General features: G+C 45.8%; 1 protein-coding gene across 10 annotated transcripts in view; it reads right to left on the reverse strand.

Moving 5' to 3' along the window:
* PTEN1 (Calcium/lipid-binding (CaLB) phosphatase) overlaps nucleotides 1-25360 on the reverse strand; it is a 281037-nt gene that overhangs the window by 79736 nt on the left and 175941 nt on the right. For 9 of the 10 annotated variants that reach the window (XR_015184796.1, XM_086486434.1, XM_086486435.1 and 6 more), the window contains 4 exons: nucleotides 8726-8833; nucleotides 6739-6868; nucleotides 6583-6653; nucleotides 6289-6408 (listed from right to left, as the gene is read on the reverse strand). Coding sequence is in view for 9 of the 10 variants with exons in the window: in XM_086486434.1 (XP_086342560.1) it covers nucleotides 6289-6408; nucleotides 6583-6653; nucleotides 6739-6868; nucleotides 8726-8833 (429 nt within the window). In the remaining variant the exon portion in view is untranslated. The remainder of the gene's footprint in view (nucleotides 1-6288; nucleotides 6409-6582; nucleotides 6654-6738; nucleotides 6869-8725; nucleotides 8834-25360) is intronic. The other variant, XM_086486437.1, reaches the window with a different exon arrangement.

Below are 25360 nucleotides of genomic sequence, written 5' to 3' on the forward strand. Positions count from 1 at the left end.
GATTCTTCGTACACTAAGGTGTACACTTTTTGCTTGCATGGCTGACTCCACCATCCGCTGCAAAGTATCTTGCGGATATATCTGCATGGGTCTATGAAGTTCGGGTAGAAGTCCATTGAATTTCGTCATCTTTTCTTCCTTAGAGAGGGTCAAGAACGGAGCCACCTTTGAAAGAGTGAACCAATACCTGTTCATGTAATCCATGACTTACTCTTGCTCCTTTTGGGAAAACTGATCCCAATCTTCTCTGATACCTTCCTCTCCTCAAAGTGTAGAAGAAAAATAAAATATCGGTAAACTCAGCCTTAAACTGTATCCAAGTCTTGTTTTGAGTTCCTTGCAGAGCTTTGGTATACTACCAAGTACTCGCAATCCCCTTGAGGTGTTTGGTCACATGCCTCATCTTCAACTTTTCTTAGAGTTTTCCATTTGCAAAGGCAACTTCAAACTATCGAATGAAAGCGGTATCTTTCAAGACATCCCCTTCTGTCAAAAGCATCAAACTTAACCGGAGTGTTCTTAGGTCTAGAAATCTTTGTTATATCCTTCCCAAAATGATACGATTTCTTGGCTACGGTTCTCGACTTGGTGTTCATGGGTATTCTTAAAGAGGAGTGAGGTGAGACTATGGATGAGACGGAAAGTTCTTCCAGGTTGCTTTGAATTGCAACCAAAGAATTTGGCTCACTTCTGGGTTCTCGAGCATTTTGCTCCTTGGATTCTCTAGGTTCTTGAGCATCATGCTCTTGTCACCTCCTTGGAGAATCCCAAGTCTTGTCAACTTCTTGCAGAGAGAAATTTTTTCAACTCTGCGAGATTTTCCTGCAGGACTTAATGTTCCGCCTACTTACTTCTCTCTTGGCCTGTCATGGCTTCTTCCTGTATTTCCTAGAGTCGTCCTTCTTTACAAAGAAAGAGAGGAGACCATGCTCTCATACCACTGTCACATAGGGGAGAGCATAACAATATTGAATATACTCGGATAAATAGAATTTATCACTTAATAATGAAGCCAAAAGATATAGAGAGAAATATAGAGAAAGAGTGAGAAGACAGACACAAAACTGGGGACCAAAAGATGAGCTGACCCTCCCCCCCGCAAAAGAATCTGTATTACTGGGGAGGAGTCTATACAAGCACTTGAACCGAACGTATTACCACGTTCATTCTAGGATGAGACTTGATGGTACTTGGAAGCCTCAGCTTCTTATTCCTAGGACAAAACCCTATTCCATTTTCTATTCCTTATTCCAAATCCTTGAGAACCAAAGTTCTCGCCTCTCGATCTCACCTTCCAAACTCGAGGCATGTCATCCATCCCTGCAACTCTTTGCCCACTCCGTTCCAACTTCCGAGAGTCCCCTTCCGTAGAAATCCTAGCAGTAGCTTTGCTTTCCTAGACACAAGGACCTTCCTTGGGAATCTCAACTTCGGGGTCCCAACTCGAGAATCTACCACTCTTAGTTCCGTGGATCTACTCCCAAACCCAGGGTGCAAAACCCTTGGGCTGATCTAGCTCTAGTTCGTAAGAGCGCTTTTTCTCCTGCAGCGGCTCATGCCTTCCTCTACTCCTACTTCCTTGAAAAGAGGAAGTACTCGTGCAAACAAAAACTCAGAGATCAAAACATGAAAAATGTTACCTTTGAAGTCTTGACACTCGAAAGCAACTCGGTTATCAAAAAACAACTTCCCCAAAGAGATCTCGTCGAAAAGAACCTTCTCTTCCAATCCTACACACAAAAGAGGTGTGTTCTCACGTTTCTTTCTCGTAAATCTGTCCTGTCTACGATGTTGATGGTTTGAAAACAGAGAAAAACAGAAACTTGTCACAATAGAAACACTCTCCGTAGGCAATTTGTCGCAATGGAACTAGCCTACATGGTCTTGGCGACGTCTCGTACACTTAGGGCAGCCATGGGAGTCACCGGAGGCATCACCTTCATGGCTGGAAATCTGCAGCAGCCTCCTCCTTCCTCTAGCACTAGCCTTTCTAGTGCCTGAGAGTGAGAAAGAGCCTTGCTTATATAGCTCCTGGCCGCCGGTACAAATAGATAGAGATGGTCTTCCCAACGAGAATAGGGCAGAGAGGGGGGCGCCTAGGGCTAGAGATAGAGGGATCACTTTGTCTTCTGCTTAAAAGCGAAAGAGAGTGGGGGCGCAGGGATTTTGCTGCTTATTTTATCAGTGGCTGCCCACTTATGAAGTGGACGACTGGCCGCTTTTAAAAAGTTGTGGGACAGCAGACAGCCGAGGAGAGTTACCATGTTTCACTGGCTTGTTGCGCATAGAGCTGGTTGGTACACAGCGGCTTCTCGGTAGCATGTGGAGCCTATGGCCACTCATTAGAGAGTCAGCGTCACTATCTGTTGGACCTGGCACAACAGGTTTGGCTTCGGATTCTTCGGCTGATGCCGACACTTTCCGCAGCACCACAAGACACTTGGGGTGCTGCAGCTTGGTCCACACTCACGGGCCCTACGCTCCGATTTGAGATTGCTTCCACCAGCAAGATGATAGTGATTCAAGGAGGTGGACCTACACTCCAGCTTGCCACAGAGCTCATCCCCCAGGAGTGATGTAGTGATAGAGAGTGGTGTTGGGAGCTCATTTGCGGCCTGACACTCTAGTTCATCAGGTGGGCCTGCTGCTTTTGCATCTTCGAGGCTTGTCCTGTCCCACCTATCGACACTATTCGTGACATTTGGTTGGAGCTGATCCATACACTCACGGGCCAGTTTGAGAGACTTCAGGGCAGCTCCGACCGCATGCAGGAGCGCTGCGAGGCTTTCTTCACTATGGTTCAGGGCGTGCCTAGATGGCATTATTGGCCACCAGTGTGGTTGTTTCCTCCTCCGATTGTGTTTTAGCCTTCATTGTACATACTTTGTCTTCTCACTAAGAGAGTCTCCCTATGTTTCTAATGTAGCCCTCTCTCGTAGAGGTCGGTTGTAGCCCTTTGGGAGTTTTATTAACTAATGGAAGAATCTTTTTCTTGTTTTAAGAAAAAACCTTATAAGCTAAAAACAATGCTTATACACTCACAACCCAGGCGTCCCTAGATGCAGTCTCATGCACAGATGCTAACACAGACCTCTTTACGGAAAAGCATCTGCTTTCCTAAATAAGCATTTGTATTTTCTCAAAGTTTCCTCTGAACCCATCTACATTCAAGTGCTTGCTCATTCTTGTGCACACTTATAACATAGTTCGGAATTTCCTCATGACTTTGGACATTCCCCTTCCGATGTCCCTATCATCCACCTTGTGACGCATCACGAATACCCATCACCTAGTCCTTTCTCACCGAACCTACGGTACAATCTCCTTCGCGACGCTCTCCATCACCCATTCCATGACGCATCAAAGATGTTCGTTCCCAGATGGTCAAATACTTCTTCCCAATGCTCCCTTTCACCCATCCGTTGTGACCCATCGGAAGTAGTCGTTCTTGGTGGCCTTATAGATATTCCCGTTCACAATACTCCCGTCATTACTTTGAATAACGCACTAGAAATGTATTTACTCGGATGCCTCCAATGAGAAAAATCCTCTCACTTAGTATTAAAATTTTCCGGGTGTTTCTAGTGAGAAAACCCTCTCACTTATAAATCCAAAAATTCAATTAGAATTATTTTTCCTTTAGATAAAGACAATTTAGCAACACACTGCCCATGCAGACTCCACTGAGTGTGAACCCAAGGCCAACTATAATTGCTGCCTGTGTCTTGTGACATTGTATCCTACTACCCTCTTACATATGTCTTCTTCAATCACCAGCTCCAACCTTGGCCTTGACATCTTTGTCAGGGCCACATTACCAATAGAGATTCCCAGGAGGATGGTGAGTTACTCCTTGTCCTTTTCAAAAGGTCAAGGACACAGGCTGATAGTTGCTTGGCTCGGGAAAGCTATTGGGATGGCCTGCATTCCAATGGTGCATTCATCCAATACGCACTCCAAACTATTTTGGGATGCCACAATCAATGCTTCCCATGATCTACTAAAGCCCTCACATCCAGACTTAAGCATCTTCGAGACATTTTCGCAATCTTTTAGTACTACTTTCTTCTTCGTGCACAACTCAGCGACAATGAGGATGCTACAATGCCAAGGACCATCCCTTTCAACGATGCACTAGATTATCTTATCCATGTCTTTCCCGATGGTTACCATAAATTTCTATTTACATCACTTCACACAAGGCAAAGCGCTTCATGGCCCAGTTCAAGTCTAGGGCCGAGGTATTTGACTCCTATGTTCGACTAGTTGCTGGACATACAAGTTGATCTTGCAGACACCAGATTTTGAAAAGAGAAGCAAAAATCAGTTCATGAAGCAGAGGTCTGAGAGGGCCAAGGTAGTCAAGGACACTATATCATCACCGAACCAACTTGCCTTCTTTGAGAGTCATACACCGCCAACTTCTCTCCCTTGCTCTGTAGCTACCTCTCATGCCCCTATCTAGCCATGTCATAATTGCCATCATCCTCCTCTTGCACACATGTGCTTCTAGATTATTTCCATTGCCTTAGCACCTCTTCCACTGCTCTTTCCCCATGACCCTCCCTTTTTCATAATGCACACATCCACTCACCCTTTGTTTTACCTCCATGCACTACCTTCTTACCAATGTTCAAACAAGCCACCACCTCTCTTCTAGCTCGCACTGCCGTCATCTCTAGTCTCCCTCCCTTTATTTCTTCCACCACTGCCGCCACTGTTGACTCACCTTTTCCATTTCTGATACTAGCACCATGTCCTATGTCAATTAGCCGGATCGCAACGTGTTAATAGGAAAGGAAGCCATTGAGAGCATCGAGCATGTAGCAAAGAAACTGGTTTTTAAGCACTAGCTTCATTCAGCTACTTATGCTTCATTGCAGCATGCTTTGCATGTGGCATAGGGTGCTATTGCTAACAAAGATGCTACTATGTATAGTGCTCTCAGATCCTTCGAGAGCCACAACGGATTTAGGATCTCCAATCTTAGGCCTAGGGCTTTCATGAGTTCCCGCCTCGCTAGTGACATCGGCACCCCTCAAACCCATGCCTTCTCGTCTTGTGGTTGGTACAGCGTCTCTTTGACTTCCACCTCAGCAGTATTTGTGTAACACTCACTATGCCAATCCTTCACAACCTCCGTGATATTCAGACCTCATTGATCACCATGCCCATAGCTCTTATGAACCTTCTGCTACTCAACGAGAGAGTGCTGGATAGACAGGAGTTGGGCTAACACCTTATACTTTTGGGATTTGGATGGCTAGACCAGTTTATGGAAACCTTGCAATTAAGTGTGTATGCAATACTGGGATGGTGGACCTCCTCCAAAGGTGTTGCCTTCATGCCATAAAAACTAGTATCAGAGCCATGATTGGGCAAATAGAGGCTTGTGTGGCAAGTATGGATTAATTAATGAATGAACGAAGGAGTACCTTGTCTGGCATAAAGCTTGTGTGGAAAACATGAATGAATGAGGTCCCAAGTTTCGCTAAGGGGGCAATGGTTTGGGTAAGCCCAACTTGTGAAAAGGCTCGCATAAATTGGCTAGATTGGAGGTCCCTAACACCTTGAGGTTTGGGGTCTAGATGGCTAGACCAATTAATGAAAACCTTGCAGTTAAGCACGCATGTGCATGAATAGTATTGGGATGGGTGACCTCCCAGGAAGGAGTTGCCCCCATGACATAACAACAGGGTGGTCCTCTCACCAACAGATGATGGAAAAGTATCCTCCAAGGGCCATGCATAGATCGTCTCCTGCTCAGTCCACTTACTCCAATGCATCTTCGGCTATGGCTATGTTCTAGCCGTCACATCCACCTCACGATGGACAGCAACAGTAGTGCTCTTCAGTATGGGTCATGACTTATATACACTACATCATATCCATGCAGCCCAGTGTTCTTAGCACTTCTCCACAATTGTTCATATTCTAGAAACTTATAATCCTTGCTTCCTGTTGCCTTGGTTTCCTGATAGTCCTTGAGCTAGAGGTGACAGTGATGCCAGCAAGTCACTGTAGATGGCACAATGTGAGTACACAAGTTCACCTTTTGGAAAATGACCATTGGAAGGTTTCCCATTGTTTTCCCATTCAATTTATCAATGTTTTTAGTACTAAGCTGTTTTCACATAAGTTTCCCATTCCATGTAACCATAGCCAACCCAACTTCCAAATAACATCCATTGAAATTACACATTTCATCAGCATAGCATTATCCTGGTCCGATGAATTCTTGTTTTGATAAGTCAATCTGTTGACAGAGACAGGTAGGAGATTATTGACCTTGCTGGAGGATCGAGAATCATAAATTGTTACTTTAACATCCCCCAGAATTCGAACTTCCGAGAAGAAAAAGGTAGTATATTTTCCTTCTCTAACAAGATTCGTAACAGATCCTGCATGCTAAGAAATTAACGAAAAAGTCTATCAGGATGACAACATAAGAATGAAAGTCTCAATGACCAAATAGTTGACTATCAGAGGAACACCAAAGTGTAATAAGAGAAGGCATAAAAACAATCTAATACTTCTTTCCTATCTGGCCATAAAAACCCTTTCAACCACCAAAAAGCTTACTTGTGATTCCAGTATTGGGTTCAGCTGGAAACTACCATTGCCACCATTGCATGCTATACAAATCAGAATATCTGCAAGTAGGCAAAGCGAGGCATCACAAGCTGTACCGTTGAGTGCAGGCAAAAAATATTTAATTCAAATGAATGCTACACATACCACATTTGACAAAAAGGCTGGAATACAAGCTTATTCTTGATATCACTAAAGGTGCTACATTTCGCGGACCATGCTTCCATAAATCATAAAAGTAGAATAGGTAGCGTCGTTGACTTGATATTGTTACACCCTGCAGTCTTGTTATGAAAATTTAAAAAGAGAGTACTGAGGTATTGCTCCTTCTATGTCTATTGAAGTGATTATTCTTTTTGAGCAAGAAATATATCTTAGTATAGTGTGTTTAAACACGCAAATCCCTAAAACTCCTTTACCAAATGAGAGAGCATACAATATCGATAAAGAATGGGAATGGGAGGAGCTAAGACCAAACGAAATTGCATATGTCTTATTTCCTTTGAGACCAGGCATCCATTGAAACCAGATGTGTAACTCAAGTAGCAACAAGTCCTCTCTCGTTCCCTGCCCTTAATAGAGAATGACTAAAAAGTTTCACGCTCTTCTCAAAGTGTTGATGCCCTCAAATAGTCTTGCTCTCCCTCAATGGATCGATGACAATCCTGCAAATATCTCGCAAATTACGAGTGATAGAAGGGTCCCACTCTCCCTCAGGAGATCAATGACAATCCTGCAAATCTTTGGAAAATTATTGTGGTATGTACTTGTTTTTGTCTAAAGATCAATAAATGGGCCATTTGCAGGAAAAACGCACCATCCAATGATGTTAGCTAAGGTACAGTCTCTACTTTCCTTGGAGCTCACGACTTCATCCAAGGAGCTAGAGGGTATGCCACCAACACTTTCCAGCACAAAATACCCACCTTGTACAGAAAACGGATTGATTGCAGCATCGGCCTCATACGAGTAGATGTGCTCCCTCCAATCGAGAGTCCTAAGGAACTCTCTCCACTTGAGAAACAATCTCTGACATCCTTCCTAAAGTTTCCTTCTGGCTGCTTTACAAACCAATTGTGCAGTCTCACAACAGCTGTATGCAATTCGCGGGCTCTTGAAAACATGACAGCTAATGCAATACCCTCGCGTCCCCAACTTGATCAGCCCACTGGAAGACTCTAAGGCATGATTTGGTAGGCTTACAGACTCAGCTTACAGACTTCTTCCATCGAACGACCCCAGTACCACCTGTCATTACCACACCGAGGGGAGTCACTCTACAGCAGGCAAATGAGGTCCGATCCAAGAGACAACCTGGAGCGGTGGGATATCGTGCTCGACGAGCACACCAGAGAGATTCACTAGATTTGGACACAGCATGAGCAGGCCAGACAGAGAGACATACAACGAACATTCTCCGACCCTGCTGCTATACTACAGGGGCTTTTCTTACCTTATCCACCTATGCATTATATACTACATCCTCAGTTTGGTGGCGGATGGAGCTAGTTTTGCATAACATGGTTGTACTCCCTGAGCGTATAGTTTTTTCCCATCCACTAGAAATAGAGCTCCATCCCCTCCTTATGCATGCGCATGTACTCACTCCACCTCTGATGAGATTATCATAGCCACCTCTAGCAGTTTGTATCATTTTTTTCCTGCACTTTTACCCTTTTTTGGATATCCAAAGGATACACACATGTATATGGTTTTGTCTCATAGGCCGGCTTCAGCCTCTAGAAGACGTTAATAAATCTCTCTTTCTATCCTACACAAAAACATAATGCTTTTCTGAGTAATTTGTAGTCCCATGAAAGAAATTATGTGCACACTGTGGTCCTGATTCATGTATGGTTCATGTGAAGAACCGTTCCTTCAATAGCACCAGCATATGCTTTTGCATAGGCAGCACATAGCTTGACAAAAGCGCAAAGCAGCCTAGCTTCAAAATTGAACTGAATATCAGAAGCCAAACAAATAAAATAACAAAAGCATACTAATAGTCTCTTGTGCTACAGAAAATCTTCAAAGTTTTTTTTTCTTCTCATAATGGAAATGAGGTGAAATTATGCATAAATGTTACTTGCGTCAACAATGATTTCTACCCATAACAGATAGATAAGAGGCAGACCTTTCCATTCTTTGTTCTCTTCTCTCCATAATACTGAATAGCCGTGACAGGATCTGAACATTCTCGACTGTATAGTAAGTAAGCACAGATCATCAATCCTGTTCGTCCCTACATGCAAGACAATGAAGTTTTAGGATTGATCATTTTGAGGTCTAACGAAAATCTACACTTGTAAGTGATGAGATGTGCCAAAGTAAAAGGGAAAGTACAAGTTTACACACTCAACAGAGCATTTGCAGTAGAGGGCATCTATGTTGAGGCCAGTGACTCACATTTTCTTTTCGTTAGGTTGTGTTCATGATGGATTTATTTCAAGGATTTCTCATAGTAAGCTGTCACTTGAGAATTGCCGAGTCAAGATGCAGTTTCCACATCCCTAAATGGCATGGAGTCATCGATGGAGGGTTAGGGATCACAGATCATCAGGTTATGGTAAACTAAGAGTGAGCTAGTTATAAACTAGGGGTAGCTCACCCTCAAATTCACCCTTAGTTCACCACAGTGAACCAAAGGGTGAGATTACCCCTGCAATCCGTGCTGCCAATTGAAAACATTAGATCTCCTATATAGCACCTCTAGGAGACATGGTCGAAGTTGTTAGACGTGCATTATTTTCCACCTTTCAAAATAGACATCTCTTCATAACACTATACTCATTTCTATTTAGCAAAGTAAAATATCTCCTATTACTTTAACATCTTGACGACACTTATCCCAAGAGAAGATGGAGGAGTTGCAGCTGCTGAAGAAGAGGGGCCATATAAACAAGGTGGAGTTTTAGCTGTGGAATTCCTGAGTCTATAGACCATGCTAGGCTGCGGTACCTCTAACTGATTCTGATTTCTGCCCCTATTTCAATGCCTCACTTCTTCTAGCTCTTTCAATATCTATTCTAATACTTCCAAAAGCAATTGTAGCATAAGAATTTTGTGGGGTTGCTTCTCTCTCCAGCTCCTCTGTCGGCTATTTTTATTAATGCGCTATCTTACATGTGCATCCAAGTACCATATGGCATGGTCTCCCACGAGCAAAACAATGCCAATGAAGAAAAAACTCTACCAAGCCTCACCTTCATAGATAGTTGGGAGAAAGAGAGTGAGAAGGATCCTTCAAGATTGGCCTATACTGGCCAATCTATGATTTAAAGTGAGTGATTAGCAAGTATCAAGTGGTGGTAGAGTAGACTTAGCGATGCTTCTGATGTCCACTGGCATTCTTCCTAGAAACAGTTTTTTATTTCACTATGTGTCTTTTGTATTGATTACCCTTACGGGTAGTGGGTGAGGTCATGGTCAAGGATTGTTTCAAGAATCATAATTTCTTTGTTGTCCTTGATAAGGCGATTTGTCTATGATAGGACCTTTAGCTATGGTCATCTATGGTCTCTTGGGAGAACTTGTGTCTACTAATGTGAGGGGATGTCCAAGTGAAGGGTGTCAGAGCTTAGCCTTCTTGTTCCCACAAGAAGAACATTCACTTGCGATGATGGCTAACCTTAACCCAACTCTGACTTCGACAGAGGCAACCAATGGAGCTTCACAGAACCCTCCTCTTTTCAAGACTCCCAATGACAATTCCATTTGACCATAGATATTTGGTTGACCTTGTTCAAGAATTGCAGACAGCTATTACTTTGAAGCAGTATGCACCTTAAGTGGAAGGTAAAGATTTTCAAGATCTTTACGAAATAATGGGATGTACATTGTTCCTCTTAACATCAATCATCTCTTGCGGCATCTCTCCCACCTTATTCTCCCTGCTCCACCGATGCCCATGGGACCTTTGCCTCTTCATATGCCCTATTACACAATTCCAGACTTGAAAATTTTTCTTACTCTAGTTTCTACTCTTGTTCCCTCTCCATAGTTTTTAGTAATGGGAGGTGTTTTCCGTCTATAGCCAACGAGAATCCTATTTTGTAGATCCCTTTTACCTCAATTGTTTCTCCTTTACTGTCACCATCCTCATCACCACCTAGACCCTTTAACCCTCCCATGCTGGGACCTTACCGAGTGTATCCAGGTGACCTTCCATATTTTCCTCCACCTATGTTGCTAGGTCCCCAACCATTTAAACATAGAGGATCTACAAGAAAGTTTGACACCTTCTATGGAGTTTATAATAGATTAAAAGCTTTGAAGTTTCTACAACAACTTGATGTTTTCTTTAACAACAGGAATTACACAAAAGACTCCAAGCTTGCTATAGTCGCCGGATATCTTAAAAGCACAGCTCTGCAATGGTGAAGTGCCTTTATTGCCAAATCCTCTGCTCCAAAGAATTGGTCACAATTCAAAATAGCTTTTGCCAAAAAAATACCTCACTCCACCTTCAAGTTTAAAATTCTATCTGCCTGGAACCAATTATAATGTATCCTACTAACAACTAAAATCAAAAGTTTTGAGATGTTTACCTTCTTGCTTCCATCTTGAAGGACTATACTTTGGCGGATAGGTGTGAGAAGCACTACTGAAGACTCTCGTCTCCATTTCAGGATTATTGTCTTACCATCAAAGTTTCTACCATGCAAGAGATTATGGATCATGTTGCAATTGGCTACAAGGTAATGGTTGAAAACTAGCCAAGGATACTCTTCTTCCTACACCCACTACTCCAATATCTTCTTATACACCTTTGATCCCCTAACCACAAAATCGACAAACCTTTCAAACTCTTAATCGCAATGCCATGCAACAAGAATATCCCAGAACAACATTCAAAGCTACCAATGCTTGCAAACCGGACACACTTTTTGTGCTTGCCCTTCTTATGGAAACCTAACTTGTCTTCTAATACCCAATCTAGAAAATGTCCTAAACAATCAGTTGGCTTGACTATCAATTATGATTGGTACTTTGTCTGATTATGAGCCTCGAGAACTTTGCAAATCTTGGGGACAAGTAAAAGGAGAAAAAGCTTTAATATTTTTTGACCCTAGAGCTTGAGAATTTTTTTCTTTCAGAGCATTTTGCGGCATCCCTTGGCATTGACTATGCCCAGCTTGGTGATTCTCTTCAAGACAAACTAGCTACGGGTGACATGTTGCCAATGCCTCTTCCAATCCGCTCCCTTAATGTTAAGATGCAGAACTCCTTTGGCACGGTCAAATTTTCCATAATGAAGATCCCTCACTCATGCAATGGTTTTACAAAAATTTTGTTGTTTTGGATCCATAAAAGAAAGTCCTTTTTCTGCCACACAGAGGACAAACTATTTCTTTGGATGAAAAATTGAGGAGCATGCTTCTTCTTCTTAATTTATTAGCATTTTTTGTGATTTTTGGATTTTGTTCATAAGTGAGGGGTTATATAGACCACTATTAAATTGATGTATCGGTGGTAAACAACGTAAACACATAGGCTAGCAGGATATATGTGCTAGATATGTTGAGAACGTAATATCATCACTAGATTTTTATTGGATTCAACCGCACGAGTCAGACATGGTTTTGTAGGGTATGCTTCCCCGGGCATGACCAGCATTGGATTGATCTGTCAACAAGGCACACTTGAGCACTTGTCACACTAAGTACCAAATCACTAGATACAAACCATCACTAGATTGATGTATCGGATTCCTCTTCTATGTTTCATGGTTTAAGTGGTGATGTGTGTACATATGTTAGAGATGGATTACTATAACATTTTTTCCAAGTCTCGTAATGTGTTTCATGTTTGCATGATTGCATGGGGCAGTAACCGTTAACAATGTTGTTTAAGTTTTTGTGTATGCAGGTGTAATCAATGCGATGAGCTGATGACATGGCACCACTAGGATACAAGGGATGTTGCTAAATGGACTAAATTTCTTTTTTAAAAGTAATTTCTTTTTATTGAAATTAGAATATTTAAATGTGTGCACTTGAACGGTAAGGTTAGGAGCTGTAGATCTACGGGAATTATTAAAAATGTCACAAGACGGGCACCACGTGCCAATAAAAAAGAAGAGACTAAACAGACTTTTTAGCACTTCAATAACAACTGAACTGAGAGAGAGAGAGAGACGACACGCGACACGGAGTGGCGTAATTCCACACCAGAGAGTATTGGCCCCAAACCTTGGCGCCCCTTTCGGTATTGCTTTATATTGCATCAACACAATACACGCCGGTACTCCAGACTCTACACCTTCTCCACGAAGCATGCCAGAGAATGAGCCCTAGCCTCATATTTAAAGGCCCTAGGCCGCAAAAGCAGTTTTACATAAAAAGCCTTCAAACTCAAAAGCTTCCGGTCCCAAAAGCAATGCCAAAATTTGCCAGTGTAAATCACGGAAATCTGTACAGCCTGCCACATCATCATGTCAGCGCAATCAAGTCATCAGCTACGGGTCTTGCTTTATTTTAATCTTTATGTCACTTGGGGCCCCATCCGACATGGTCCCCATAAGTTGGTAGGACTTCTTCTTTTGTTACTTGTTCTTCTTAGGGTTTAGGCCCCTCGGCTAGCATCTGTAAGTTGGCTCCATTCTTTAGGCTTTGTCACGTCAGCAGTTTGTGACATCTACCCTTCTTGAAAGAGAGTAATTGTCCGCGATTACAACATATCTGCAAAACAACTCAAGTTAGCTCAAAAATTTCCGAGGGACATTCCGAGGGACAATCAGTTTGCTCTTTTTGTTAAGGAGTTAGCTTCTCCTTCCGGCTCTTTTGATCAAGGAGTTAGCTTCTCCTTTTGTCCAGATCGGAACTCTTGATATTCCGGCGTAGTAAAATTAGCCATCACACCCAAACCGTACCGATCTTCCATGGGTGTCTTGATACACTAAAATAACATACCCAGGCAATCTCATCCAATTAGGAATATTTAGTAGTTGGCACATCACAATGCAACACAAATGCTCACATATGCATGTTACAAGACATAGAACATAAAGCCGCCGATGAACACTCCCCCCACAAATAACCATCCAGGTCCGGGCCATGAGCTGTTCAACGACTCCCTCATCACTCCTCCCGCAAATAACCTAACAAGGTCCGGGCCATGAGATATAGAGGCCTTTTACAACCAAACGCCCCCCAGACCGCAGCCTGCGTCGTTTGGAGGTGCTGAGAGTAACCACTTCTTAGACTTCTTAATACTCCTCCCGCATAACCATCCAGGTCCAGGCCATGAGTAACAACAACAATACTCCCCCCGTAAATAACCACAAGGGTCCGGACCATGAGTAAAAACAACACTTTTCAATCATTCAATACTCCCCCCGCAAATAACCACAAGGGTCCGGGCCATGAGTATGAACAAGCATTCTCAAACATCATTTCTCACTACTCCACCCGGGAGTAAAATCACCAATCATTGAAACCAGTATTAAAACCAGAGTCAAACAATTCAAATCGGCACCAAGACAGGTTCAAAACAGAAACATCTATTTCAAACAAATTCCAAACAGGATCACCAAACAAGTTCTCAAACAGACTTCAAAATTTAAAGAGCAATCTCGACACTTCTAGAGCTCGAAAAGTCGACCAACTTTCCATCCTAAAACCTGCACCAAAAATTAAGGTTAGGTTCATTCCATAAGGTTGTAGCCGAGCACAACATGGTCCATCAGCTCGTGGACAGACAGTGTCTCTTTGGCGGCTATGGTAGTCCCATGATAGCAACTCCAAGGTCATCTGCTCGTGAAGAGACATCTACTAGGAGATGTCGAGAAACTTCAAGTTATAATCTGCTAGGGTTTCCATGGCAAGCATTTCAGGATACCCCACTCTGCCTGAAGTTGCACTGCGAAGGAAGATATCAGAAACTAAATAACTTCGGGCAAATTTTTTTTCTTGAAAGCTTGCCAAGTACTTGGAGTATGCTGCTTGGTAGCTATCAACATCTACATGGCACTGCCTCTGAGAAAAACAACAGCTCGAAACAAATCTTGGATCCTTCTTGTAAGTGATCTTTATGGCTTATGCCCTGTAAGACATGAGCGCACCCGATGCGCGATGAAGTAAGGGTGGGAGTGGCTAATAAGTCTAGGTTGGAGGGCGAAGATACCTCGAATAAATTTCCAATAGCTCTGTCTACACTTTTGTAGAACTGGTATGCTTTCAGGAAAGCACACGCCTGATGCTCTGATACCACTGTCACAAGACGGGCACCACGCGCCAATAGAAAAGAACAGACTGAACAGACTTTTAGCACTTCAATAACAACTCAACTGAGAGAGAGAGAGAGAGAGAGAGAGAGAGAGAGAGAGAGAGAGAGAGAGAGAGAGAGAGAGAGAGACAACACGCGACACGGAGTGGCGTAATTCCACCCTAGAGAGTATTGGCCCCAAACCTTGGCGCCCCTTTCGGTATTTCTTTATATTGCATCAACACAATACAAGCTGGTACTCCAGACTCTGCACCTACTCCAGGAAGCATGCTAGAGAATGAGCCCTAGCCTCATATTTAAAGGCCCTAGGCCCCAAAAGCAGTTTTACATAAAAAGCCTTCAAACTCAAAAGTTTCTGGTCCCAAAACCAATGCCAAAAGCTGCCAACGTAAATCACGGAAATCCGTACAACCTGCCATGTCACCAACCAGTACAGAACGCGGGAATCGGTACAGCCTGCCACGTCATCATGTCAGTGCAATTTCTGAAAACTGCCACGTCATCAGCTGCGGGTCTTGCTTTATTTTAATCTTTATGTCACTTGGGGGCCCATCGGACGGGGTCCCCATAAGTTGGTAGGACTTCTTCTTCTGTTACTTGTTCTTCTTAGGGTTTAGGCCCCTTGGCCGGCATCTGTAAGTTGGCTCCATTCTTTAGGCTTTGACACGTCCGCAGTTTGTGACAAAAAGCCATCAGGAACCGACAACTTTGATGTGTCATATGATGGGTGACGTTAATCGTCGGGAAGGGGTTGTATTGTTAGTCCGGTAGGAGAGACTGGGGAACACATATTCCTGATGCATCACGTGATGGGTGACGGGAATATTCCGTTGTTTTGGTACGAGACCCGAATTGGAAAAAGGAATCCGCATAAGGACGCAAGCACAAGAATAAAGATGGGTTCTGAGAAACTTTTTACGAAAAGCGGAACATTCGCAAGGAAGGCAGGTGCTTTCCCGCGAGGAATCTATGCCTGCATAGCATATATGCGTCTGTACTGCATCCAGGGACGCCTGGAATGTGTTCGTATAGCACCAATTTTTAGCTCACTGAGTGTTTTTAAGTTTTGGCCAGGTTCACACTTTTTAAAACAAGTGACCGAAGTGGGCAGCCCATTAAAATCAAAAGCAAGGCTTAATAAAAATAACCCAGCGTAGGCTGCCTGGCTCGAAAAAAAAAGCAGCGCAAACTCTCTCTCTCCCCCTTCTAGCTGCCAGCACGAGCCCCCACTCTCTCTCCTCTAACTGTTGGCGCCAGCCCTCACTCTCTCTCTCTCTCTCTCTCTCTCTCTCTCTCTCTCTCTCTCTCTCTCTCTCTCTCTACTATTCTTGGCCGGGTTCGGACCGGCTATTCCTTCCTCCCTCTCTGGGACATAGATTGGCCAGCAATATCTTGGAAGAGAGACTGCCGAGAGAAGATGCAAGTGATCACGAGTCTACAGAACACGAAGGTCATTGTCCCGTGCAAGGAGTGACAGGTGAAGCTTGAGTACATGTTTTTTTCGAGTTACTACTTTGTGTGTGTGTTTTTTCGCAGGTACTTCATCGCGAAGGAGAAGCGGGAAGGTCTCAGCCTACGCTTGGGAATTCCGGGAACGGAATTCTGACATTGTCTGTGGAGCCTTGACTTGTAGTACATATGGAAAAAAGATTGAGAGCTCGTCTCTCGGATTTCCTTCACAGGAAGGAACTACCGTCGAGTTTGAGAATTAAAACGGAGAGGTTTTCTTTGGTTCTTGTGCTTGTAAAAAGATTCTCTTTAAGGGGGGGAGCCATCCCATCTTCTAGTGCCAAATACTGTGTCGATCTTGTCACAACTCTTTTGAGTTGAAAGATTATTTATGTTCAGCTTGTTGATTATTCGTGTGCGCTCCCGTTTGTGACAGTGCTATCAGAGCTCGAATTCCTCTCTTTCTCTGTAAAGGAGGATGCTTCTGGGAAGGAGCGGAAAGAACCATGACGAGCCATGGAAGAACCGCTAAAGACAAACTTCAGCAAGTGCGCAACTCGCGGAATTGCAGCAGCAGCTTATTTTGTTGCCGGCTCTCCAAAAGGTTTTGGACGGAATCAAGAAGCCGCAAGGAACAGATGCCGATGGGCGTCAGGAAAATCCTACCGTGGAAGCAACCCGCAGGAGGATGGTGCGGAAAGAGGGTTGAATGCATAAGGGATCTCTGGATGAGGACAAGCAGCCTTCCAAGAACAAGGGCCAAGAAAAAGAACTTTCTCTGCTTAACGAAAGCAAGAATATCTCTATCTCTTCTCCATTATACTCTCTTGACTATAATACTACATCTACTTCTCATCAATATCTAAATCTTCTTCAAAGAAGAAAACTCCTACTTCCCTACGTAATACTAAAGAACAGCCTCAGTTCAAGAAGGATAACCGCAGGCGTCACCGCAAGATGCGGGTTTTTAAATCCTGCGACAAGGATGTGAAGTTTGACAACTACACATGACGGAGAGATATCTCCAAGGCACTGTCTTTCATCACGCAGTTTGAAGTTGCTTTTGCCATCGCGAACTTCACTGAAAAATCCAAGTTGCGTCATGTTGTGATGCATCTCAACGAGACAGCAAGCAACTGGTGGTTAGCCAAAATTCCAGAAGGTACACAAGCTAGAATGTGGGCTCAATTCAAAGCTGAAACTTATGAACAATTTCTTCCGCCTGGTTTCGAGAAGGACATTCAGAAGGAATGGGACTGGCTCGCCCAGAAAGAATAAGAGAAAGTTACGGCTTATCTTGACAAATTTTGGTCGGTTCTTCTGAAAGCCACGCCTTTCATGAAGATTTCTGACGAGGAAAAGATGTGAAAGTTTGAAGCAGGCCTTCAACCACCGCTTCGAAAGAGCATGAAGGTGTACCCACACGACACCCTTCAGTGGATGATGGAGTCGGCAATCATTGCCAAGGATCTACATTCGATTGCTACCCCAGACGATGGAACATAGCACGTACTGTGCAAGGCAAAGAGCGGTTTATGATGACCATGGCAACCAAGGAAAAAAGCGTCCCCTAGAGGAACCGGATTAGCCTAAGAAGCCTGAGGGTACCGGAAAATGGCTCAAGTATCTCACGCCGAACCAAGTACAGACCTTTAAAGACCAATGAAGGTGCTTCTACTATGGTGAGAAAGAACACATAAAGACCGACTGCCCTGTTCGACAACAACGACAGAAACAAGCATCTTCCAAGAAGGAACAATCGAAGAAGGAACCCGCTCCACCAAGCTTGAATCCCATTCCTGATTTGCAAGGGAATACAGAAACCGAAAAAGGGAAGCGTCAGCTCCTTTAAGGCTGGGAATCCGTGAAGAACCAGCGGGTGTTGATCCTCTACAACGCTGGATCGACGGACAACTTCATCTCACTGGAAACTGGAGAATGCTTGGGCCTCACACTGGCTCAACTTGGAACTACAGTCACTTCCGGATCGGCATTTGAGGGGTTGACCACCAATGCAACTCCTGTGCAAGGACAACTCAATCTTTGGATTGGCGAGTACAAGGACGACCGCCAATGCGTTTTGATGGCACTCATTGAGGGATGTGATATCATTTTGGGTATGCCATGGCACTACCGTGTGCAACTAGTCCCAGATTATGCAGAAAAGACCCTAGCTTTGGAGCATGATGGCAAGAACATTAAAATTTTTTCTCATGCAGGAGATATTGTAAGCCATATCTCCATTAAAAAGGAAATAAAGAAGTGTGTTTTTGCTTACTTGATTTTCGCACGTGAAAAAGATAAAACTAATGAGGGTTCGCTCTATAGTTTGGAAATTAAACGTTTTCAATTTCTTGAAAAGTATAAAGATTGTTTCACCGATATGCTTCCAGACAAGCTACCTTCGGAACATCCGGACGATCATTGTATTGATCTCGTACTGAGAAGCTCTCCCCCATACCAACCGCCTTACATGGTTAGTCTTGCTCAGCAAGAAGAAATGTTGAAGCAAGTCAATGAGATTTTGAAAAAAGGTCTAGTACGACCAAGTACTTCGCCTTACTGCTCTTTAGTCTTACTGGTGCAGAAGAAAGGCACGTTTTGGATGTGCATAGACTATCGATCTCTAAACAAGATCACTATCAAGAATCGCTTTTTGATTCCTCGAATTGATGATATTCTCAATAAATTGCAGGGTGCAAGCATCTTTTTTTTTTTCCAAGGAAGAGACCCTTCTATTAGTTAATAAAATTGCTCATAGGGCTACGACCACCTCTACTAGAGAGGGCTACATCAACAATGGGGGCGAACTCTCCCAATGAAAAAAACAACATATGTACAATGAAGGCTAAATAAAGAGATGAGAGGAGGGAAAAGCCACACAAGTGGCGTTAGTGTCATCAGGGTTTGCTTTGGACCATGGTGAAGAAAGGCCCAGGGCGCGAGAGTCAAAGGAACTCCTCTCTGCGCTCGCGTGTGCGGTCGGAGCTGCCCTGAAGTCTCTCGAACTATCCCCTGAGAGTATGGATCAACTCCAACAAAAAATCTCGAACACTCTCCGCTGGTGGCACAAGGCGAGCCTCAAAGATGCGGAAGCAGCGGGCCTGCCAAATGAACCAAAGTGTCAGGCCACAGACAAGCTCCCAACACACCTCTCTCACTGCACCACTCTTGTGGGGTGAGCTTTGTAGCCTGGATTGAAGGTCAGCCCCCTGTATCACTATCATCCTGCTGGAGGAGCATAGCTCAAATTGTAGTGCAGGGCCGTGAGAGTGGACCAAGCAGTTGCCCCCCAAGTATATTGTCGTGTTGTGGAAAGAGCTGGCATCAGTCGAAGGACCCGAAGCCAAACCTGTTGTGCCATAGGACAGTCCTACAAAGAGTGACGCTGACTCTCACAAGGATGGTCACAAGCTGCGCATGCTGCCGAAAGGCCACTACGTACTAGCCTATTCCCCACTGTTGTAGCTTTGTGTGCAAATAGCCACTGGAACAAAGTGACTCGCCGCGGCTGTCAGGCGTCCCACAGCCTTGCCCAAAAGGCTGACAAGAACTCAGCTGTGAGACGCTCCTCTTGCCAACACGACAAGCCTTTCTCTGTGCTGCCAGTATGTGACGTCCCAGTCGAACAGTGTACTGAAAGAAAGGGACCCCTGTATGGTCGGCTGAGGAGAAAGGGTCCCTCCAAAACCACTCTCCAAGATCCCACTGCACTTGTGCAAGTGGACAGCTCTCCCAAGACAAAAGCCTCCAATGGCCTGTCTCAAGAGCTGCTGGGTCAGGATCAATGACACAAGTCCTCCCGCAGATGCCCACTACTCTGAAAACAACACTCTGCAACTTGTGGAGAGGTTCAATGTTGCCTTATGTGGGAGGAGAGATTGATCTCCTTATGCTTCAGGAGCACCATCTATGTGAGAGCCGCATTCGGCGATGTTAGCTTTTGTGTGGACGATATGATACTTTTTGGTCAGCTGCTTTTGGACCTGGAGGCATTCAGAGTGGGGTATGTATGACTATTGCGGACTCATTGCAGCAGGCCATTGTGGACAGAGGGATTATTGTGCCAGGCAGGGCTCAGTGGATTACTATGCAGGTTCAGGGTGGCCTTGTTGGTTTCCTGAACATCTATGCACCCAATGTGGCGAGTGCTCGTGTAGAGTTTTGGTCACAGATTGCTGAGTCTCTGCCGGCAGGCAGATCATTGGTGCATAGGAGGGGACTTCAACATGTTGGAGGACCCTTCTGACAGGATTGGTGGCAGCCATGCTACTGTGCATGGAGTCGAGTTGGCAGCTTGGGAGAGGTTGTGTATGACTCTGAGGGTCTCGGATACATGGCAGCACTCTGGTTTTGTGAGCCCCCCAGACAGTCTTGCCTTCTCTTGATCGAACCGCAGAGTGGGAGGAGTGAATCTATCGCAGATAGATCGCTTCTACACTAGTGACCACTTCAGTGACTTGGGAGGGTCAATGGGCATCCTGGCAGGGACCTCCTTCTCGGACCATGCACCAGTGATCCTCACAGTGGCAGACATGCAGAGGAGTGGGAGCACGATGCTTCGCATCCTAGAGAGGGTCTTGTTGCACTCAGCACTCAGAGAGAGGGTAGAGGCTCTCTGGACAGAGGGCATGGACAGACAGGATTCTCTTGCTGACAGAGTGGCCTCAGGCCTAGCTCAAATTAGCCATTTTTTTCTTCAGGAGTCTCTGGCTTGCCGGGCTGCAACGAGAGAGGCGGAGCAGCGTCTCAGACGGGGCATTGCTTCTTACAGAGGATGCAGGAGCAGCATCCAGACAGTCCTTGGTTGGAGGAGCAGTTACAGCAGGCTCGACAGGAGCTTGCTAGCACAGAGGAGAGGCGACATGAGTTTACTTTCCATCGACAGGCATCTCAGTGGACTCGGGTGGGTGACAGAGTGACTGGTGCTTTCTTTAAGACAGTGGGACCTCGGCACTCGCATGCCAAGGTCAGTCAGTTGAGGAGGCCCGACGGGTCAGTTGCTTGTGAGCCCGAGGATATGCGTGCAGTTGCTACTGACTTCTACTGTGAGTTACTATCTGCAGAGCCCTAGTCAGAGCGGCAGGATGCATGCTGGGAGCAAGGTTTGGGCACAGATGCCTTGTCTTGTGACTGAGGAGATGCGTCAGAGGCTAGAGATGCCACTTCAGCTTGAGGAGCTGCACACGGCTCTTAGGGCCCTCCCCTGTGGTAGCTGTTCAAGTGAGGATGAGTTGACTCCCAGCTTTTTCTTGGAGTACTGGGACTTGCCTGGCTTAGATCTCTGTAGTGCTTTTCAGTACATTTTGCACACATGAGTGATGCCTGACAGCATGAGCGAGGGCCTGATCTACCTCATTCCCAAGGAGGGTGGCTCCTTGGATGAGATTCGACAGTGGCGCTCCATCACCATCCTCAATTCAGCCTACAAAATTCTTGCCAAGGCTCTGAGTTTGAGGATTCAGCCACTTTTAGAGAGCCTTATACATGGGACTCAGACAGGTTTTGTCAAGGAACGCAGTATCCTTGACAACATCTTTACTTTTTGGGAGGCTTCTGCCCTGGCACGGCTCCTTGATGAGGACCTCGTGATTCTTCTTCTCGATTGAGGACATACGACAGAGTTGACTGGGACTTTCTAGAGGGAACTCTACGCACTATGGGCTTCTCAGATGCTTGGATCAGAGGGGTGTCAGCCTTGTACAGACAAGCTCACAGTCAGGTACTTTTGGCAGGAGGTAGAGGTGATTGCTTCATTCTTACACGCTCGGTCAGAGAGGGCTGTTCTCTTGCCCCCTTTCTCTTTCTGTTCTATGCGGAGGCGATGAGCAGGTTTTTGGTGTCATAGCAGGTTGGTCTACGAGGCTTAGCACTCCCTATTCGGGGAGATGAGCTACTGGACGCTGAGTTTGCCGATGACTCAGCCTTGTACTTAGATGGCCAAGAGGCCAATCTTCACAGATGTGAGCAGGCTTTGGAGACCTTCTGTTGTGCATCGGGCGCATTGATCAACTGGAGAGAGACAGTGGCTTTCTCGGTTGGTAGTGCTCCTGTGCCAGATTGGATGCCAGAAGAGGGTTTCAGGTGGATTTCCCCAGGGACTACAGTTCGGTACTTGGGCTGTCAGGTTGGTTTGGACTTGTCTCCCGAGCAGCAGATTGCTCCCCTTCTCCTGTCTATTAGGAGAAAGTTGTTACATTGGAGCTCAGCACGACTTTCTCTGGCTGGCAGAGTAGTAGTTGCCAACCAGGTGTTGTTGGCGACTATGTGGTACATCACTTCCTGCTGGATCTTCTTGAGTTCTTGTATCAGCCAGGTAGAGAGGCTGATCAGAAACTTCCTTTGGTCAGGATGTGACACTCAGATAGCCCGAGCCAAGGTGGCTTGGCAGGTCATCACGCTTCCTTGTTCTCAAGGAGGGCTTGGGATCATTGATCCAACACAACAGAGCAGAGCCCTTCTTGGGAAGTTCATCGTCAGAGGACTTCTTCCAGGGGAGGAGCCCTGGAAGGAGTTCTTGCTACAGCGGCTTCGTGCCAGGGTGCCTCAGTCAAGAGGCCCTTGGAAACCTTCGACCAAATGGATCTTTACAGAGATGCACAGGGTTGGTTTGAGTAGGAGACTGGAGGACCGCTTCGCTGTGAGTTTGCTTCGATCTTGGGAGCTCTTACGGCGTGGCCTGGAGCAGAGACAGCCGACGTGCACGGAGGAGCGCCTACAGCAGCCCCTCGTCTGGAACCCCATGGTTAGCACTCAGAGAGGCCACTTGGTTGGTAGTCGGCATCATGTTTCATGGGGTCCCATGGCAGCAGGTCCAGCGCGCTCTCTAGGTGACTGGCTAGACTTCACAGGTTTGTCAGAGGAGGTGCAGGGGCTCCAGCTTACAGGGCATGAGAGGGGTGCAGAGCATGTGTCAGGACATCTCAGAGTCAGTTCCAGTTGAGTGGCTCACACCTCTCGAGCCAGTAGCACCCCGGTGGATGGGAGCCTTCACACGACTCAAGGTTCTCATCTCAGCCATGGCTTGCTCAGGGACTGTCCCAGCCCTGTTCTTCGAGCTTCACGGTGGGGGACGACTACAACGAGTTGCAGTAGAGGCCCCGCAGGTAGCAGAGTGATGTTTTCAGAGGATCCGAGTAGTGGGCATCTGTGGGAGGACTTGCGTCATAGACCCTGACCCAACAGCTCTTGAGACTGGACACTGGAGGCTGTGGGCTTGGGAGTGTTGTCCACTGGCACGAGTACAGTGGGATCCTGGTGAGTGGCTATGGAGGGACCCCTTGTCTTCTGCAGACAACCCAGGAGTCCCGTTCTTTCAGTACACTGTTCGACTCGGACGTCATATACTAGCAGCACAGAGAGAGGCCCGCCCCGCTACAGCATGTCATTGGCAGGAGGAGGGTCTCACAGTCCAGTTCTTGGCAACCTTTTGGGAGAGGTTGTGGGACTCTAGACAGCCGAGGCGAGTCACCTTGTTTCAGTGGCTGGTCGCACACAGAGCTACAGCAGTAGGGAGCTGGCTAGTGCATAGTGGTCTCTCGGCCGCATGTGCAGCTTGTGACCATTTGGTGGAGAGTCAGCGTCAGTGTCTTTGGGACTGTCCCTCGGCCCAGCAGGTGTGGCTACGAGTTCTTCGGCTGATGCCTGCTCTCTCCACGGCTCAACAGTACACTTGGGGGGCAGCGGCTTGGTCCACCCTCACGGGCCCGGCACTTCAGTTTGAGCTATCTTCCGCCAGTAGGATGATAGTGATGCAGGAGGGGCGACCTACACTCCAGCCTGCTCCAGAGCTTACTCCACAGGAGTAGTGCAGTGAGAGAGAGGAGTGTTGGGAGCTCATCAGTGGCCTGACACTTTGGTTCATCTGGCAGGCCCGCTGTTTCCGCATCTTTGAGGCTCGCCCTGTGCCACCAGCAGAGACTGTTCGTGACTTTTGGCTAGAGCTGATCCATACTCTCAGAGGACAGCTTGAGGGACTACAGGGCAGCTCCGACCGCATGCGGGAGGGCCGCGAGGCTTTCCTTCGACTCTGGCGCCCTGCGCATTTCTACACCATAGTCCAGGGTGTGCTCAGATGGCACTACCGTCCACCTGTGTGGCTCTTCCCTCCTCCCATCTCTTGATTTAGCCTCATTGTATATATGCTGTTTTTTCATTGGGAGAGTCTCCCCATCATGTTTGTTGTAGCCCTCTCTTGCAGAGGTGGTTGTAGCCCTATGGGCAGTTTTCATTAACTAATAGAAGGATCTTTTTCTCAGAAAAAAAAAAGAAGTGGGTGGAGAAGGCTCTTCCCAAAACGTCTCAGCAGAAACTACGGGAGAGTCTCAGACATGGTGCCACCTTGAAGGAGTTTGTTACAGCTGCTACTCGGATAGCAGGAGCTAGGAAGTTGTTCACCGACTCTCCTCAGGTAGAAACCACCTCAGTCCTTTTAGAAAGTCCCTTTGATCCTTTGACCTCTTAACGTAGAGAACTGGAATCTCTAAAGTTACAACGAGCTCTTCAAGGAGAGAGATCACTCTCTCTTCGGCAGGAGAAGCTTCCACATCAAGAAGCTTTGGACAATCTCAAGTGCGAGCTCAAAGCTCATTAGGAGACTAAAACTATGGTTTGGTGTACCGCCTGTTGTTCTCTCGGGCATCCTCCGTAGAAATGTTTGCTCCGAGCTTACTCTCACTTCTGTGAGAAGTCAGGCCATGATGACAAAAAATGCTACTATCTGAAGGGACTGCAACAATTACAACAGAGCCTCACTCCAATGCTTCAACAAGGCTTGGCTCCGACATCCCATATGGTTTTCGCTTATGGTCAACAAACCCAAATTCCACCCTTGCTGACAACCCCTTCTATGCCAGTATTGCAAGGTATGCAAAACACCTTCCCATCGCAAAGTGTTTATCATGCTACTGTCCCCTCAGGTCCTCAGAGCTTCTACATCTCAGCTGCCAACCCTATGCAGCAAGAGCAGTTACCACCTCGTCCACCACCCCGCCCATCCAATCGCTTCATCCTATGCTACAGGTGAGGGGAGTATGGACATTACCAAAGTAAATGTACTCTTCCTGAAGGGTCTCCGCCTTGCCGCCATTGCCCC

The sequence above is a fragment of the Adiantum capillus-veneris genome, chromosome 17, assembly GCF_014529385.1.
Source record: "Adiantum capillus-veneris isolate H3 chromosome 17, ASM1452938v2, whole genome shotgun sequence".
In the NCBI taxonomy this organism is placed as follows: Eukaryota; Viridiplantae; Streptophyta; class Polypodiopsida; order Polypodiales; family Pteridaceae; genus Adiantum; species Adiantum capillus-veneris.